Genomic DNA, 16,045 nt, shown 5'->3' on the forward strand with positions numbered 1-16,045 from the left:
TAAATTCCCATAGATGCGAATGAATAGCCAGGCCAATAAAAAGTGTGTTTGATGTTACCTAACAGCAAATCTGATATGTTATCTAACGCTGCTATGAACACAGCCCATTTGAAAAACAGCTTATGTGTAACGACATAGGGCAATGCCATGTGAGAGAATGGGGCATATCCCATGTGCTAATATTGACCGTGCCACGCTTCAATGACAGGGCTCCATGTGCCATGTGTGCATCGCTGATAGGAGAGGCCCGTTGCCCACTGACAAGGGAGAAACTAAATGTGATATGGTGAGACTGGGAGAGGGAACAAGGACATCCTTAAGTGTACACATTCCATCTTTGTTAGCTCTCAGTTACAGTTTTATTCCCTCTAAGGCTCCTGAACTGAACTGTACTTCCTGTTGTGTTGAATCAGCACAAGCAGCTGTCACCCACATTGTACATGATGCATATCAGTTGCTGCATTTTGTTGAGGATGAGTTGCTAATAAAGTGTCTGCAAGTTTCCCAGTTGCTTTGTGCATTATTCTAAGAGTCCCAGTGACCAATTATTTCTTCCTCTGCATAAAACATTCTCCCTCCTTTCTTTCCATAGGCTTTCACGTGCCTTGTTTTAATGCATTACTGGAACCACAGGGAATGCTAATACTTTAACAGGTAAAACAGTGACAGCCCCGTCAGCGCTTTCAATGTGCCTTTCTCTGAGAGCGAAGGAAAAAAAGAGAGAGGGAGGACTGTTTTCACAAACTCCAGGAATGTTGCCCCTAAGGGAGTGAGACAACATTTCTCAAGGACTCTGTGAAAAAGTGTACCTTGTCCAGATATCTCCCTCCTCCTTTCCGGCCCTGAACCACCTGAAACTCCCAGTCTCTACATTTAAATGCATTTACAGCCTACATAAATATGCATTTACATCAACACTGCCATGCCTGCCTTGTGCGCTGTGTGTCAATTTTGGATATAATGAGAGCGGGTGGAGCTGTGGAAAGGTAAACTGTACATGTATGTGTGTGTGAGTGTGTTTTGGGTTGGGGCGGGCTCCGGAGAGCCACAGGTGCGCGGTAGGGGATGAAGCTATGCACATTGATTTCACAGTCAGCGACCACCATGCAATATATCTAGAAAAGTGTTTCTTTATGGTTCGTCTTCAAAGAGGCTGCGGAGGAACTTTTGAGGGCATGAATATGTAGATGACTTTCCCCGGGGAGGACGGGAGTCATTCACCAGCACCAGCCAGAGCCATTTAGATTAGGCAGGGGCAAAGACTGGTATGGAGAGAGGAGAAGAGGCAAAGAAAAGTGAGGAAAGGAATGGAAGATTGAAGGAGATAGAGTGGAGAAATGTTAATGGTGGGCTCTTTTTCTCATGAAGTACTTTTTCCTTTTAGCACTGGACAGTTATCTCACTCCCAAACCAACTAGCTGTCATAACAGGGCCCTCGACAGGATTGTATTTACCTCCAGTATACATGCTGGTCTTTTGTTTAAAAGCCTGCCTGGTTATTGAATAAAAGATAGTTGCATATGGCTAATGATGAAGAAATAGAAAAAGGGACCCAATGCTATTGATTGGCTGACCCGTGTGTGTGTGTGTGTGTGTGTGTGTGTGTGTGTGTGTGTGTGTGTGTGTGTGTGTGTGTGTGTGTGTGTGTGTGTGTGTGTGTGTGTGTGTGTGTGTGTGTGTGTGTGTGTGTGTGTGTGTGTGTGTGTGTGTGTGTGTGTGTGTGTTGTGTATTTATATCTGTGTAAATCCTGCGGGGTTCCAGGGATCTATCAGTCTCCCGTCTGGAGCCGAGCTAAGGGAAGGTCAGCCTGATGGATACATCCTGACATGCACACAGCCTGTGATGTCAGCTGTGTGTGTGTGTGTGTTGTGTGTGTGTGTGTGTGTGTGTGTGTGTGTGTGTGTGTGTGTGTGTGTGTGTGTGTGTGTGTGTGTGTGTGTGTGTGTGTGTGTGTGTGTGTGTGTGTGTGTGTGTGTGTGTGTGTGTGTGTGTGTGTGTGTGTGTGTGTGTGTGTGTGTGTGTGTGTGTGTGTGTGTGTGTGTTTAGGGGCAAGCGCAGGCACGGTTCAACAGAGCAGAGGGCAGGGAGGGAGCACTAGCCTGGCGCGGCGCACCAGTTTGAAGGGTATGAAGGAGGTTTTACTGGCCGAGGGGGTGGATGGCGAGGCTGGGTGAGGTGTTGGGGTTGGCCGCGCTGGCAGCGGGGTGAAGGGGCTGAGGTGATGGGGTGGGCTAGGGTGGCAGAAGAAAGGCTCCATTCATGAGTCGTGCCATCTCTGGCTCCCAAGGGGACTGGGGCTCATCAATGACCAGGCCAGCTGGGAGGATGTCAGCATGCAGACTCTCCCTCCCTCCCTCTCTCCCTCATCTCTTTCCCCATCTCACCCTCCCTCTTTCTTTTGTCAAGGGCCAGTGCTGTCAGAGCCACTAGCCCGAACACTGAGGCCTCTCATGCAGTTGGGTCCCCATTGAGCCTCTGGCTAGCCGGTGGTTTGCACACCGTCTGTACTGTATTTGACATTGGTGGTCTGCAGCGAGAAGCTCACCACCACCCTCCGAGAGGTGCTCATGTGGTAGCCATGCCAACTGGAGATGAGCTAGGTGGGGGGTGCAGCTTAAAGGGTAATACATTGGCACTGAATGCAGCACTCTCAGATGTTGTGTCCATGCACCTCAAATTGTAGAGATTACCAGGTGGCCGAAAAGTAGTTTAGAAGTGTGGATTGCTCACAATCTTTCCTCCAGCTCCACCATGTTGTTCATATTTATGGTAACTGTTGATATTTGATTACCTGACACTGCCGGATGGTTTGTTACACAGAGCCATCCAAGAAGCTGCCATTGGAAACTGTTGGTTGAAGGGCAAGCACTTTCAAAAAATGCTTGGCAGGTAATTGGATGAACCACTGATGGATACTCATCAACTATTGCCTAAGCCAGTCAGGACAAAAGTGTAAAAAACACATTTTCCATAGAGAAAATCCTTCAGTGTGGCTTTTGCTGTTTATATTTTGATATGACGGGAATCTACCTGTGTGCTGTGCAAACAATCAGTTGGATAACCATGACATTTGGTACGGACAATCATTTATTGAAAGTTAAAAGAACCCAAAAGAACTGCTGAGCCAAAGCCACTGGCAAGATTCTTAGACATGTTAAAAACACAATTTCCTATTGGCTTAGAGTAAGGCAATATTTTTCTGGTGTCCCTTTTTGTTTCAAAGTGCTTTATAAACACCCCAGAAATCTGCTAACCAAAAAGCCAACCACTAAAACACCTGGCTGCTCATTCACAGTCCGTAACCTTTAATAGAAACAAACTGTTGCATCCAGTTTAGCATACAAAATTGAAATGGTCCAATCTGCATAAATCTCATATCGTCTGCTACTTTAGAGAGGAAAAAGGGCAGGAAAAGGAGCGAGGTCTGTGAGCTGCGCAGATGTGCGTGCTGTTTATCACTGCCAGTGAAAGGTCTGCATCAGCAGCAGCTGTGAGGTGCTTTGCATGCGATGGCAGCAGTGCGTTGGTAGGGCCAGATTTGCATTTGTGGTTTCATATCATGAGCACCACCTCTCCCTTTCTTCCTCCCTTACTTTCCCTTTTCTCTTTCTCTCTCTCTGTCTTTCGCTGAACGGGAGGATCTTTCTGTGAGAGGCAGAAGAGCCATGAGAACAGCCTAAGTAGAGCACTGGAGCATAACCCAGGAAGGTTCAGGCTGAAACGGATCCAAGCATAACATCAACACTAGCAAATCTCTCCATCACACTCAAGGGCAAAGTGGCACAGAGCTATAAACACATGCATAGAAATATGGATCTAAAACTGAAGGCCGTGCACTAATTTGTCTCTAATGAAAGCACATTTTGTTGAAGTTGGCTGTTATGAATGCCACCTTTCTTTGACATCAAATGAGGCACAGTTATTCAGTCTTTTGCCTGTCGGTGAGTATGAGTTACATGCCATGATGGGAACTGAGGTTTGAAGTGACTTAGTTCAGTGTCTTGGTAAAAGGAAAAAAAGAAAGAGGGAAAGTTGAAGGTCTTTGGGTCTGCATGTATTCGTTGGAGTCACAGTGATCTGGAGGAACATCTCATGAAAGGGTTTCCTGTGGCTTTCATCTCCACAATGCGTTCTGGTGGGAAGAATTTCCTTGCAACCCAATCAAAAAGAAAAAACCTCATGTTGTTAGAACACCCTCACTTTTTGCAATTTGCAATTCCCTTATATATAATGTGCCGTTCTCAAAGTCAAATTATTTTTTTGGAGAACTCACCCTCACAAAAAAAGGGTATATACTGTAAGTGTTTTGTGTCGGAATGAATCCTATTTAGTTGACAAATGGAACACAGAACTGCTGCGCTGCCGCGCTGTATTGGTTTCATTATACTTTAAAAAGAATTGCAGAGGTAGAAAACACAATGTCTGTTCCAGGGTGATTGATTGCTGCTTGTTTCTATTATCAACTTAAGCACAGACGGCATGATATGCAAAGAGTTGAAAGTACAAACACTGATATTTGAATATATAAATAGAACACAAACCTCTGTCTATCGTTCAGTCGATATCAAGATTTTGTCAATATAGTTTCTTCTTTTGTTGTGTTGTGAGTGATTTGACTCCAGTTACTAAGAACTTTAAAGGGGCCCTATTACGCAAATGTTCAGGTTTAGTAAATGTATGTTGTTACTCTACTGTGACATTTTTACATGCTTTAATGTTCAAAAAGCCCTTTATTTTTCTCATACTGCCAGTGCTGCAGCACCTCTTTTCCAGCCAATAGAAGCTTGACGGTGATGTGCTCATGTCACTATGTTACAGAAGTAAACAAAGGAGTCTAACGGCCCGGCCACACGGCGGCGTGAGTTGAAGCTTCAACGCTTCTGCCCGTTCACTTTGAATAGGGTGACGTCACGCTTCGCCGAACTGCATTGTGGTTCCGTCGCTACGCGTTGCTCGCTGCAAAAGTTGATCAATGTTCAACTTTTGAAGCTTCGACGGAAGCGTCAGCCAATCGAAACATATGCCAGTACAAGCTCTAGCCAATCAAACTGCGTGGTTGTGTGTCCAGGACGGGAGATTCATGGGATTGGTTGTTGGTCGAGTTTCAGACACGCCCGCCGGCAAGCTTCAATGCACCACGCTGTGTGGATGGGCAGTAATCGAAGTGTTTCAGGCAGTGGGAGAGAAATTCCCTCTGGAGGGAACTTTGGAATTGTAGCCTTTGCCGACCAATTAACATGCACACAATCATATATCACACAATACAGGAAAGTGAAAAGCATAATAGGGCCCATTTAAATTGACTTTTGACTAAAAAGCAATGCTGGATTACAGGAAAGTTAAGTGTGTTAATGAACATGTGCTGGCTACCAAAAGTTTGATTGAGCGAGTCTCTTGCTGAAATTAAAAGGGGCACACAACTTTCTGGAAGTTTTAACTTAAAATATTCCCAATGTTCTTGCCTCACTGTTTCACATGTGACATCTGCAGTGAATCTCCAGCCATTCTAACAGGCTGTTAGAGGGGATCATGCTGACCTCAGTCTTGGTGTCCATCTCTTGTCTCTCCTACCTGCATCAGACCTCACTGTTCACGCTGTTATCACCTCCTAGCAGACTCCTTTATCCCTCTTTGGCAGGCTCTTGATAGACGTCTCGGCTCATTGTGTGTGAAGGTGTCTTTGTATCGGTGTGTAGTGGTGCCCCACAATACTGTTGCTAGAATGTTGTCTTGGTGTCTGTTCCCCAGCTGCCCTCGAGACCCCAATAATCACCTTCTGTGACAGGAGCTCTTCACTGAGCTGTTGAACTCTCTTCCACTTTTTTACGCAGAATATCATCCTCTATGGTTTTCTGCTTTTCTATAATACTCGGTGCCCTCTTTCGCTTTTTTGTTGTTGTCAGGGAGCAGTGAATAGAGGGCAGGGAGCTACAGTTGAAAATTAGCTTTTAAGTATGCGAAGTATGTTCATTCATTCTCCTCCAAGCCCTCAGAGCGCTCACCCATGGCCCCCCCTACAGGCATATAAAGTCCTATAGCGTCCCCTCATGCTGTTTTCCACATTCTCTGTTTCCCTGGTACCTACAGTTCCAGCGGGATCAACGCCAGGCCCCTTCGTTTCTCTCGCTGTGACCCAAAACCCTGCCAGAGCCCGTCCAGGCTTAAGGGGGAGCGCTAGCCTCGTTACCATGGTCACGCCAATCATATTGAACTCGGCCATGAATGAGAAACTTTCCCAAGATCAGCTTTAAGATCCTGTGTGCTGTAGACGTGTTATTAACAAAAAGAGAATGATCTCAGTTGCAATGGTTCAATCTAGATTAAAGTTATAGATAGAGGGCTATACCAATTATTTGCAGCTATAGGCAGGGGCGCCGTAAGGGAGTGAAAAGTTAGGACGATTCTCAGGGCCGTGACTGACAGGGGCCCAAACCATTTTAGAACATTAAGAAAAAAAAGTTTAAGTAACCAATGTGATTATCTTTTCATGGGGCCCAGAATCCCTGGCGGCGCCCCTGGCTATAGGTGACAACATTTCAAATTTCAAATTAACGCCAACCAAATTGTGACGACAGCCAGAAAACCTCTTGAAAGTGCTTTGCATCGTTGGAGAGCAAAGTCACTGTGTTCTCGGTTATTTTAAGCCCCATCAGAGATGTGAGCTCACCAGAAGCGTATTAGTCTTTCTGACAGGATATAAAACATGTTGAATGAGTGTCTGCAATTGTCTTGGACTGCAGTGCTGCTCAAATAACTGAAGTAATATTTCATATTTTTTTCTCAAATTATAGATATTTATGTCATTTTCCATTGAAATGGTCTCTTCCTGTCCTCTCACTGCCCTGCACATATATGTTTGACTGGGAAAAGCTTGGGAATTAGGCAAAGATATTATTAACTCAAAGGCAGGATGGAGCTCATTGCATGCTCTACAGAATATTTACGTTGGTTTTATTTTCATGGCTTAATTGCTTCCACATTGCTTTGTGGCCCTGGGTCGTGAAACTCTGTAAACATACCGCTCTGCCTCCCCACAGTCCCCTTGTCTAAATACCAGAGATGGGGCTCACTGATTGGTGCTCCTGCGTGCTTATCAATCACTCATCTGCAGTGTGACACCTTGAAAACTGCCTGAACAAGTGATGGGAAAATGGAAGACCCCACAAGGCTACACTGAGAGATCAATGTTAAGATAACACAACAGCCTTCAGGCATTGGAGATGAATGGATTGAGTGATTGTCTGTCTTGGAGTGAAACTAGAAAAGTGTGTTAAAGCACAATGTGTACTCTTTTGTGTATCTTGTCTAATTGTATCGCTTTGGGTTCAGGAATGTTGCTTAAAACTTGTCTACATTTCCCAGCTCACTTCTACATATACAACAAGATTATTTGGGCTTTTGATCTTATAGAAAGTATGAAAAAAAGCTCCAGGCCTTTGAGCATAGGACTTATATTGAAATTGGAAATGTTATGGCAGTTATAAAAGTATGTCTCATTTTTGTATGTCTTTGTCAGTCACATTTGACCCACTAAGCAAATAATTAAACACATTTGTGAATACAAGTTTTGAGAATTTTGGACATTTTTATTTGAACAGGTAAAGATGTGAGCTAAAACTCCTGGTTAATATATATTGTTGTTCGTTAATTGTTGTTTGTATAAGAAGTGTCAAATAGATGTAGTGAAATGTACATCATTCCTCTTTTTAAACGTAGGAGAATAAATGAAAAATGAAGTACAAATATATTGAAAGTACAATTCTTGAGTAAATGCACTTCGTTACATTCCACCACCACATCAGTTTATGTGAGATTTCTAACCATTTTGTGCGTATTGTGTATCCTCAGGGCTCCAGAGATCATCCTGGGCCTGCCGTTCTTTGAGGCCATAGACATGTGGTCCCTGGGCTGTGTGATAGCGGAGCTCTTCCTGGGATGGCCCCTCTACCCCGGAGCCTCAGAGTACGATCAGGTAACATACGATTGCAGCTTGTTCCTCCAAACTGCTTCCTTCACGGTCACTTGTGTTCATGTGTGTGTTCTCTCCTCGCAAGTGTGCACTCACGAGTGTGTTTGGGAGGGTGGGATGCTTCTCTGAATCCCCCTGACAGGCCCTGATGATTCTTGCGCAGCCTCCATGTTTATCTGAACAGATGCCACAGAGCCACTTGTCCAATTAGCGCAGCCCCTGTGCTCCAGAGCAAGACATCGCCGCGTTCCCCCTTCTCTATCAGTCAGATGAGGCTCGGTGGGAAAACCTTGAGCAAGTTGTGCTCCATCACTGAACAAGCTCGCCTGATTTTTTCCCAAAAAACTACACAAAGTGTCTCATTTACAAGTCTCAAATCAATCTTAAACTCTTCAGCTGAGGTCATGTTTGGGTGCTGCGCATATTGCTGCATAATGTCAGCCTAGATTTTCAATCTGCCAGAAAAGCCTCCATCGTAAAGTTGATCTCTTTTTGTCACTGGGAAGAATAACCATGCTCCTTAATTTAATGCTCCTAATGGTTCAATCATGCATATGAGGGGAAAAGTCCCAAATTACATTGTTTCATCTACTGTTTTGCAGATCCGATACATCTCACAGACACAGGGTCTGCCTGCGGAGTATCTGTTGAGTGCGGGGACAAAGACCACCAGGTTCTTCAACAGAGACCCCGACTCCACCTATCCTCTCTGGAGACTTAAGGTACGGCTTGAATGATAGACACTAACAAAGCAATTACTTCCAGCTAGCATCAACAACATCCTTAAAAGAGCAGGAGATTTGATGACCCTGGTTATAAGCAAAGTCAGAGGGTAATGAAGGAAACATTTATCTGAGGGTTTGGCAAATTGAAGCCCTGCCGGATGAATCCAGCTCCCAGGGTGTCTGCTCTAACTCTTCCCAATGTCCCTCCATGTAGGCCACTCTGTAAGCAGGTCCACTTTTTTACTTTTGTTACCCTTATTAACTCAAGTTAAACTTTTGTTACTAAGTTTTGGATTGAATTACTCACAAATACTAATCCAGCTCTAGATTGATGTTATATCGTGTCTAGGAGAAGAGACGAGTGCCTTAGTTTTTTCATGAATCCCAGTGACATACCAAACTGAAAACACTGATGATGATGATGATGATGATGATGATGATGATGATGATGATGATGATGATGATGATGATGATGATGATGATGATGATGATGATAAGGGCCTTGAAATGAAGACATAAAGCAACATAGAGTACATAGTGTACATGCCCTTAAGTTAGCTGCACATAGGCTTTTAGAAGTTGTCAAGTAAATGTTGTGAAGCCTTTGCATGCAAATTTAAAGGGACAGTTCACAGCTAATCCGAAATACATTTCTTTCTCCTAATTTTAGTGCTATTTACTAATCTAGGTTGTGTGAGTGCTGGGGATATATGAAAAGTCTGCTTTCTTTAGAATGTAATTAGACTAGATGGCATTCAGCTCGTGATGCTCAAAAAATACATTTGAAAAACACAAAAGCAAAATCATGACCCGGTTACTCAAGATAAATCACAGACGTTGTTGTGCGCAGTTACATGTAGGAAGTATTTTCTTTCTGCCTTACTACACGTTCCAACTGGTCACCTATTAAGAAGGAAGCGTACATTAATTCAATGCCTAGAGGCTTGTGCCAATGAAAGCGTGAGGTTCAAATATTAATGCAATCCTCCTTGGCAGAGCTGTATAGTTATTTAGCTAGCTAGCTTGATGTGCGCTGATACAGGTTTAGTTAAGTAGAGGGGAAATATTCCCTACTTGAAACTGCTTACAAAAAGGTAATATAACTAATATGATTGATATATAGATATATACAATTATGACCTTATGGATAGAAAGTCCTTTTTAAAACACATTGTTCTTTAATAAGGGGGTTTCTGAGTTACAGAAGATATGAGCTGACAGCAGAACTGACACAGGGACAGATTATTAGCTCTTCTTGACACCGCTGCTGTAAAGTCTCTGTCTTTGGCATGTGGAAAATTAAACATGAAGCCATCCTGACCACTCTTTTCCACTCTGAAGAGTGATTGCTCAGCTTTAATTCGACCTTGCCATATGTGTCCACGTAATGGCAGCTGCATGTCTTTGCTGACTGTAATTAAAAAATATCATGTGTTCAGTCAGGAGGTTTCTATAGTCAACACAGATTAGTTTTGTGTACATTTGAAAATCCTCGCATGTGTTTATACTGGTCCGTGCACTTTCACACAGTTTACTTTAACGCGTGTCCAGGTGTTTGAAACACGCGTGTGGAGTGAAGTTTAAATGTTGTATATTGTCTCAGTGATGTAGTGTGTGCCTCTGCATGCCATCCCCCCGGCTGCTAGATGAGTGTTTGTGTGCTACCCCAGGGTTGCTCAGAGGGCAAACGGAGTCCTGCTGCATATCACCAACAAGAGGCTGTAATGAGCCAAATGTAAATAGTGCGTTTCCAGAGGGGAAGTGTGATGGGATTTGAGAGGAACATCTGCTTCTTGTCTCCCGCAGATTCAAGAGGACCACGAGGGTGAAACGGGGATCAAGTCCAAGGAGGCTCGCAAGTACATCTTCAACTGTTTGGATGATATGGCGCAGGTATGCTAATTCAGAGAGCATTACTCTTTTTTCCCAACGATTTGTACAATATTTGTCTTTTGCATGAATCAAATACACCTGTTCTGGCAATTGAAGCTCCATTGCTGGGTCTTCTCAGGGCTGGTTTGATCCATCACATCCCGAGAATTATCTATCAAATATTTGAAACCCTTTAAACTATTTATCCTGCCAAGGCCTGATCTCCAGATGCGTCGTAGCTTGGCTCCTATATGGAACTTTACAGGGTGAAATGAAAGCAGCTGTTCACTGAAACTCCTCCTCAACTCTGCCTCTGGCTTCTCTTCATTTTGCTCCACTGCTGTGTAATAAGTTACAGACAGACATTTGAGCCGAACATGTGGTGAGGGTAGTTAACGTCGATGTAAAGTTTGCTTTTCTTTTTCATGCTGGAGTGAGTGTTGTGGCTAGGTCTTCAGTTTGTACGTTTATAGTACATGAAGAGGGCAACTGTACAAAATGATTTACCCCCCACCCTTTCTTAACACAGAAACACACACACACACCCAGTTTCTTAGATCAGCTCAGTGGGACCAACACCATATTGTGTCTTCATGACTCAGCTGTTTAGCTCCTCTCTCCCTACAGCCCTGAATGTCACCTCTGGGAATCTGTTTGTTTAGAAGTGAGGTTTTTTGTTTATTGCCAAAGGCCCCTTACTCTTGCACGTTCTTGTTTATGTGAAAGAACAACACAATAGAAATGTGAGAGAAAGATATTAGATCTGATGTAGTCAAAATATGTGAACTATTTCAACACAGAATACCCATAAAACAATACACTTACACTAATTAATATAGCTGTAAGTAACACTGTACCAAAAGAACATTTAATAGACGAATATAGACTAATTTAAAAATGTATTCAAGTTTATAATAATGTCAAAATAAGTTTTTTTGTCTTAGTGCTTACATTAACACAGTTTCTCATTAAAGTATTTGAAATAATATACAGTTCATAGGATAAGGATGTGATCTGTTAAGTTTTTTAGACTCAAACATTTACAAAAAAAATGTGTGCAATGATGCCTTTTCTGAATTTTTATGAAAACTTTTCCCAGAGTCCATGGCAGAGTGCCCCTGACCCCACTTTGGGAACCACTGAGAGTGCCCTATATAGCACACTTTTATATGGAAAATATCTCACGAACACGGCTACATGTAATGTCACTTTCCTCTATGACTCCGTTTGAATTCATCCCTCCACAACGGTGGGAAAGTTCACAGGTAGCCATGACATTTTGATAGGACGTGGTTGACAGGGGAGATGATAGCGAGTCTTGTTTTGTCCACCCTCACTCAGCCAAATACTGGTTCTGCTGGCAGATATGGCGGCGGTGATGGAAAATTACAATGTTTTTTTCCCAGGGCATTTTCGAAATCTGTGACAGTACTCTCTTGTCATCGTGCACCTCGATCATACCTCTGATAATGACGCACCAAGAGATCAGAGCTAAGCAGGTTAATTACTTCTTTTGGAATATGGTCATATGCAACCAGGCCTGCCCATGTGTCCAGTGGAGGGAGAGACTTAAGTGATGGAGACAATTATGGTTGTCCAGTAACGCCCAGGGCCGTTGTCAGGCCTGTCTGGAATAACATGCTGTCGGCTGGGAAAAGATAGCATCGCTGCCTGGGCTTGTTGCGTTTACAGTTAGCACACACACACAGGCAGCACAGACTTTAATGAAACCAACCTGCACCGGTATAATATCCCCTGGGTCATCTCTGTCTCCTACGCTTCAAGCAACGAGTCCCATCTTCCTCCCGCTGCTGCAGCCAGACTCCATACAAAAACACATAGCAGAGCTGCAAAAGCCTAATGTGGGAGAAAACTGCCTATTTTGCCCTATCTCACCATCCCGACCGTATAAACAAGTCAGCATTGTGGACATCTGTCTCCGCGTGTATAATGGATGATGTAGCTGAAGGCCCTGAAAGACACAGAGGCTGGGTGCCAGGAAGAGATAATGAACCTCCTCTCAGTCGTGGGAAATGTGGGGAGACTTCAGTCACAAGTATATCTAATTTGTGTAAATCAGAGACCAACTTAGAGCAAATGCAGGACCCCGCTGCAGGCCTGGTGTAGACGGCCGCTTGGAAAATGGATTGACTTTGATCTGCAATCCTTCAATATCTCTGTTGATAGGAGTGAAGGCACGACAGGAGGTGCAGCACCTTATCTTTCTTTTATTACATGCACTTAAAAATGCACTTTTCCTCTCTTCTACTTCTTCTGAAAAGTCGAGTTTATTGCACACGTCATATTGTTGTGCAGGAAAAAGGCCTGCATCCTGCCTGCATAGCCCTCATCTCCCGAGGCGTAGCCCGATCTGTCTCACTGCTCGACATCTGCCATGCCTGCCCTTACTCCAGAGTGGCCTGTCAGCGCTCCCCACGGCACAGATGTGGCTCCATAAACAGCCGTTGACATGCAAGGCACGCAAGGCTGACCATGTTATTCGAAGCCTCTTGTCTTAGTGACCGTTTTAATTTCAAGCCAAGATTAGAAAATGTCAAATGTTGCTGTTATTGAGAGAAAATGAAGCACGGGACATGCATTTCCTATCTACTATATTTCACATATCTTAATTAAATGGATGATAGGAAAATGATGGGGCTACTTCTTATTCAGCCTGAGTTATTGTGGCACGCCTCCCAAATGCTATGCATGTGCCAACCAAACTGTGTACATTTCCCAAAGTCATCTCTTCCTCTAGCAGAGGACGATGTGATTATTTCTCACCTCACTCCGCACATTATTCCTTTATCACAGCCAGCGGAGGTGGCAAGCAGAGAGGAATGGCTACAGAGCCTGAATAACCTGCATAGAGGAAGATAATTGAATCAGATTTGCGGTGTTGACTGGCAGCACATCTGATAGCCCCTGGAGCAGGCCTACAGATAAGTGCTGCGTCTTTATTAAAAACAGGCCTGCTCCCGCTGCATGGCAGTCACAATAAACAAGGCTGCCTTTCTGTTGCAACTGTCCCTGTCTCTGCCTGACAATCTACTTGTTTGCTCAAACTCATACTAGCTATATCACGACCTTGTCCCACTCCCTTCATTCTTTACCCCACATGTATAAGTAAACCCTGCTCAAATAAAAAATCAACAGTTTTGTAGCTTTTCACAAGAGAAATCTGCTGCTGTGCCCAGTATTTATCCACATCCTTAACTGCAATGTCTAATACAGATATATTCCAAGGCAGCTTCCCAGAACCTCTTCAAAATATATTATTATGGTTGTCTCATGTCAGCTTTTCTCTGAGGCTCTCACAAAATGGTCCTTTGTGAACTTAGCCAAGGGCAGCATTTATTGCATCCATGTTTTTTGTTTGTTTTCGCATCTCAGGAATAGATAAAAATCTCAACGAAGGCGCCAGGAGATATTTCAAGTGGCACTATAAATACCAGTGCAAATGTTTAAAATGTCACTAAGGTGCAAGGTTATCACTGGGCCCTGTGACACTCACACTGGCACCCTAACTGATGAAGTATTAATAGGCCTCTCTATGGGAATGAACTGTGGGGGAATTCGTTCTCAACACATTAGAGACCTTGAATGGGTCATTATGCTAAGATGCTTGTGTCTGTTTCAGGTGAACATGACGTCGGACCTTGAGGGGAGCGAAATGCTGGCGGAGAAGGCTGACAGGAGGGAGTTCATCGACTTGTTAACCAAGATGCTAACTATCGACGCGGACAAGAGGATCACTCCTATCGAAACGCTCAACCACCCCTTTGTCACCATGACGCACCTCCTCGATTTCCCCCACAGCACACAGTACGTGCCGCTTGTTTATTTATTAATCATTTCAACAGTGAATTTTGACCAGAGATGGCAAAAGTACACACATCCAGAAGTACAGATACTCTTGTTTAAAAATACCGACTACATTTCTTTACTCGAGTGAAAGTAAAGAAGTACTGGCTTCAACATGTACTTAAGTAAAAGGTACCCATAACTACCAACAGTTATTTATAGAGTAACTGACCTCACTTTATATTAATAGAACAATAAAGGTATTCTATTTCAAATTGTAAATATGTCATTGTTAGCTAATGAATGTTTCAACACTGAACAACAACCATTTAGAACACAAGCAAAGAAAAACTAAGTGGGCTACTTTGCTTCTGGTTCAGAGGATGATGGGAATAGACTCAAGCCGAGTTCTCATTGGTCCCTCTTCTTTAGAGAAGACCAGGATATGATGGATACACGGATTGTGTTAAAATCAATAGGCACGCAATGACTCTAAATAATAATGATCACGCCACCAAACACACATTCAAACTAAAGTAACAAACCTGTTTTGAAATTGTAAGAAGTAGAAAGTACAGGTATTTGTGTTAAAAATGTAAGAAGTAAAAGTAAAAAGTTGTCAGAAAAATAAGTAGTGGAGTAAATTACTGATACCAGAAAAATGTACTTAAGTACAGCAACGAAGTGTTTGTACTCTACTACTTCCCACCTCTGATTATGACAATGCACTCATTCTGTCTCCCTCCCTGTACAGTGTGAAGTCGTGCTTCCAAAACATGGAGATCTGTAAGCGTCGCGTCAACATGTACGACGCGGTCAACCAGAGCAAGACGCCATTTATCACCCACCTGGCCCCCAGCACCTCCACCAACCTCACCATGACCTTCAACAACCAGCTGAACACTGTGCACAGCCAGGTAACGCCTCCTTCATCAGTATGCTGAGGGAGAACTTTTATGCTGAGAGATGCTAATTAATTTAACTATGGTTTACGGCGTTTCCATTGCAAAAAAAGACATGAGAAGTGGAATATTTATCGTGTATATGTATCACAATGGATAATTAAAGCTGAAAGCCTCGAGCAACAATAGGAAAGATGCGTCTTGCTTAGACGCCCAGTCAAATGCTGTCTTAACCAAATAATCGTATTTTAAACGCCCAACTGTCAGTAGTTTACCAGCTCAGCAGCCCATGAGCGCCTGTTTGTTTCTTTGTTCTTTTTCTTTAGTGGATGTTTTTTCCTGTCTGTCTGCACGTTTCCATTCTTACTCGCCTGCCTTTCTGCCTTGGTGCATGGATATCTGTCTGCCTGCATTTCTGTCTGTGCCCCAGGTCCTGTGGGATTGTCACAAAGTGCTGATTACACACATGACAAGCCCCACTTCCTGCTTGCCTTGCATTCTGGGGCTTTCAGGCCTTAAGAATCCCTTCTCCAGGCTTCCTCTCTTTTCCCCTCCTCTCACTCCTGTCCTCCTCTGTCTTCTCCTCTTTCCTCCCATTTCCTCGGGTTGAGCCTGTGGTGCTTTTCCGTTTTCTTTCCCGTACGGTCTTGTGAATCGAAATTGCTGACTGCTGGCTTACGCCGGAATCACGGAGCGTCGTGTTGCAAGGTTTTCCAGATTGTGCTTGGTTACAAATCCCGCTGTCTTCCCCTCCTCCCGCCCCTCTTATTCA

General features: G+C 43.7%; 1 protein-coding gene across 5 annotated transcripts in view; it reads left to right on the forward strand.

The window, feature by feature from the left end:
- Positions 1-16,045, forward strand: part of hipk2 (homeodomain interacting protein kinase 2) — a 79,187-nt gene that overhangs the window by 45,883 nt on the left and 17,259 nt on the right. For all 5 annotated transcript variants that reach the window (XM_079681745.1, XM_079681743.1, XM_079681746.1 and 2 more), the window contains 5 exons: positions 7,850-7,973; positions 8,573-8,692; positions 10,502-10,588; positions 14,208-14,392; positions 15,126-15,288. In XM_079681745.1, the coding sequence (XP_079537871.1) occupies positions 7,850-7,973; positions 8,573-8,692; positions 10,502-10,588; positions 14,208-14,392; positions 15,126-15,288 (679 nt within the window). The remainder of the gene's footprint in view (positions 1-7,849; positions 7,974-8,572; positions 8,693-10,501; positions 10,589-14,207; positions 14,393-15,125; positions 15,289-16,045) is intronic.

The sequence above is a fragment of the Notothenia rossii genome (assembly GCF_949606895.1).
Source record: "Notothenia rossii genome assembly, chromosome: 5".
Taxonomy (NCBI): Eukaryota; Metazoa; Chordata; class Actinopteri; order Perciformes; family Nototheniidae; genus Notothenia; species Notothenia rossii.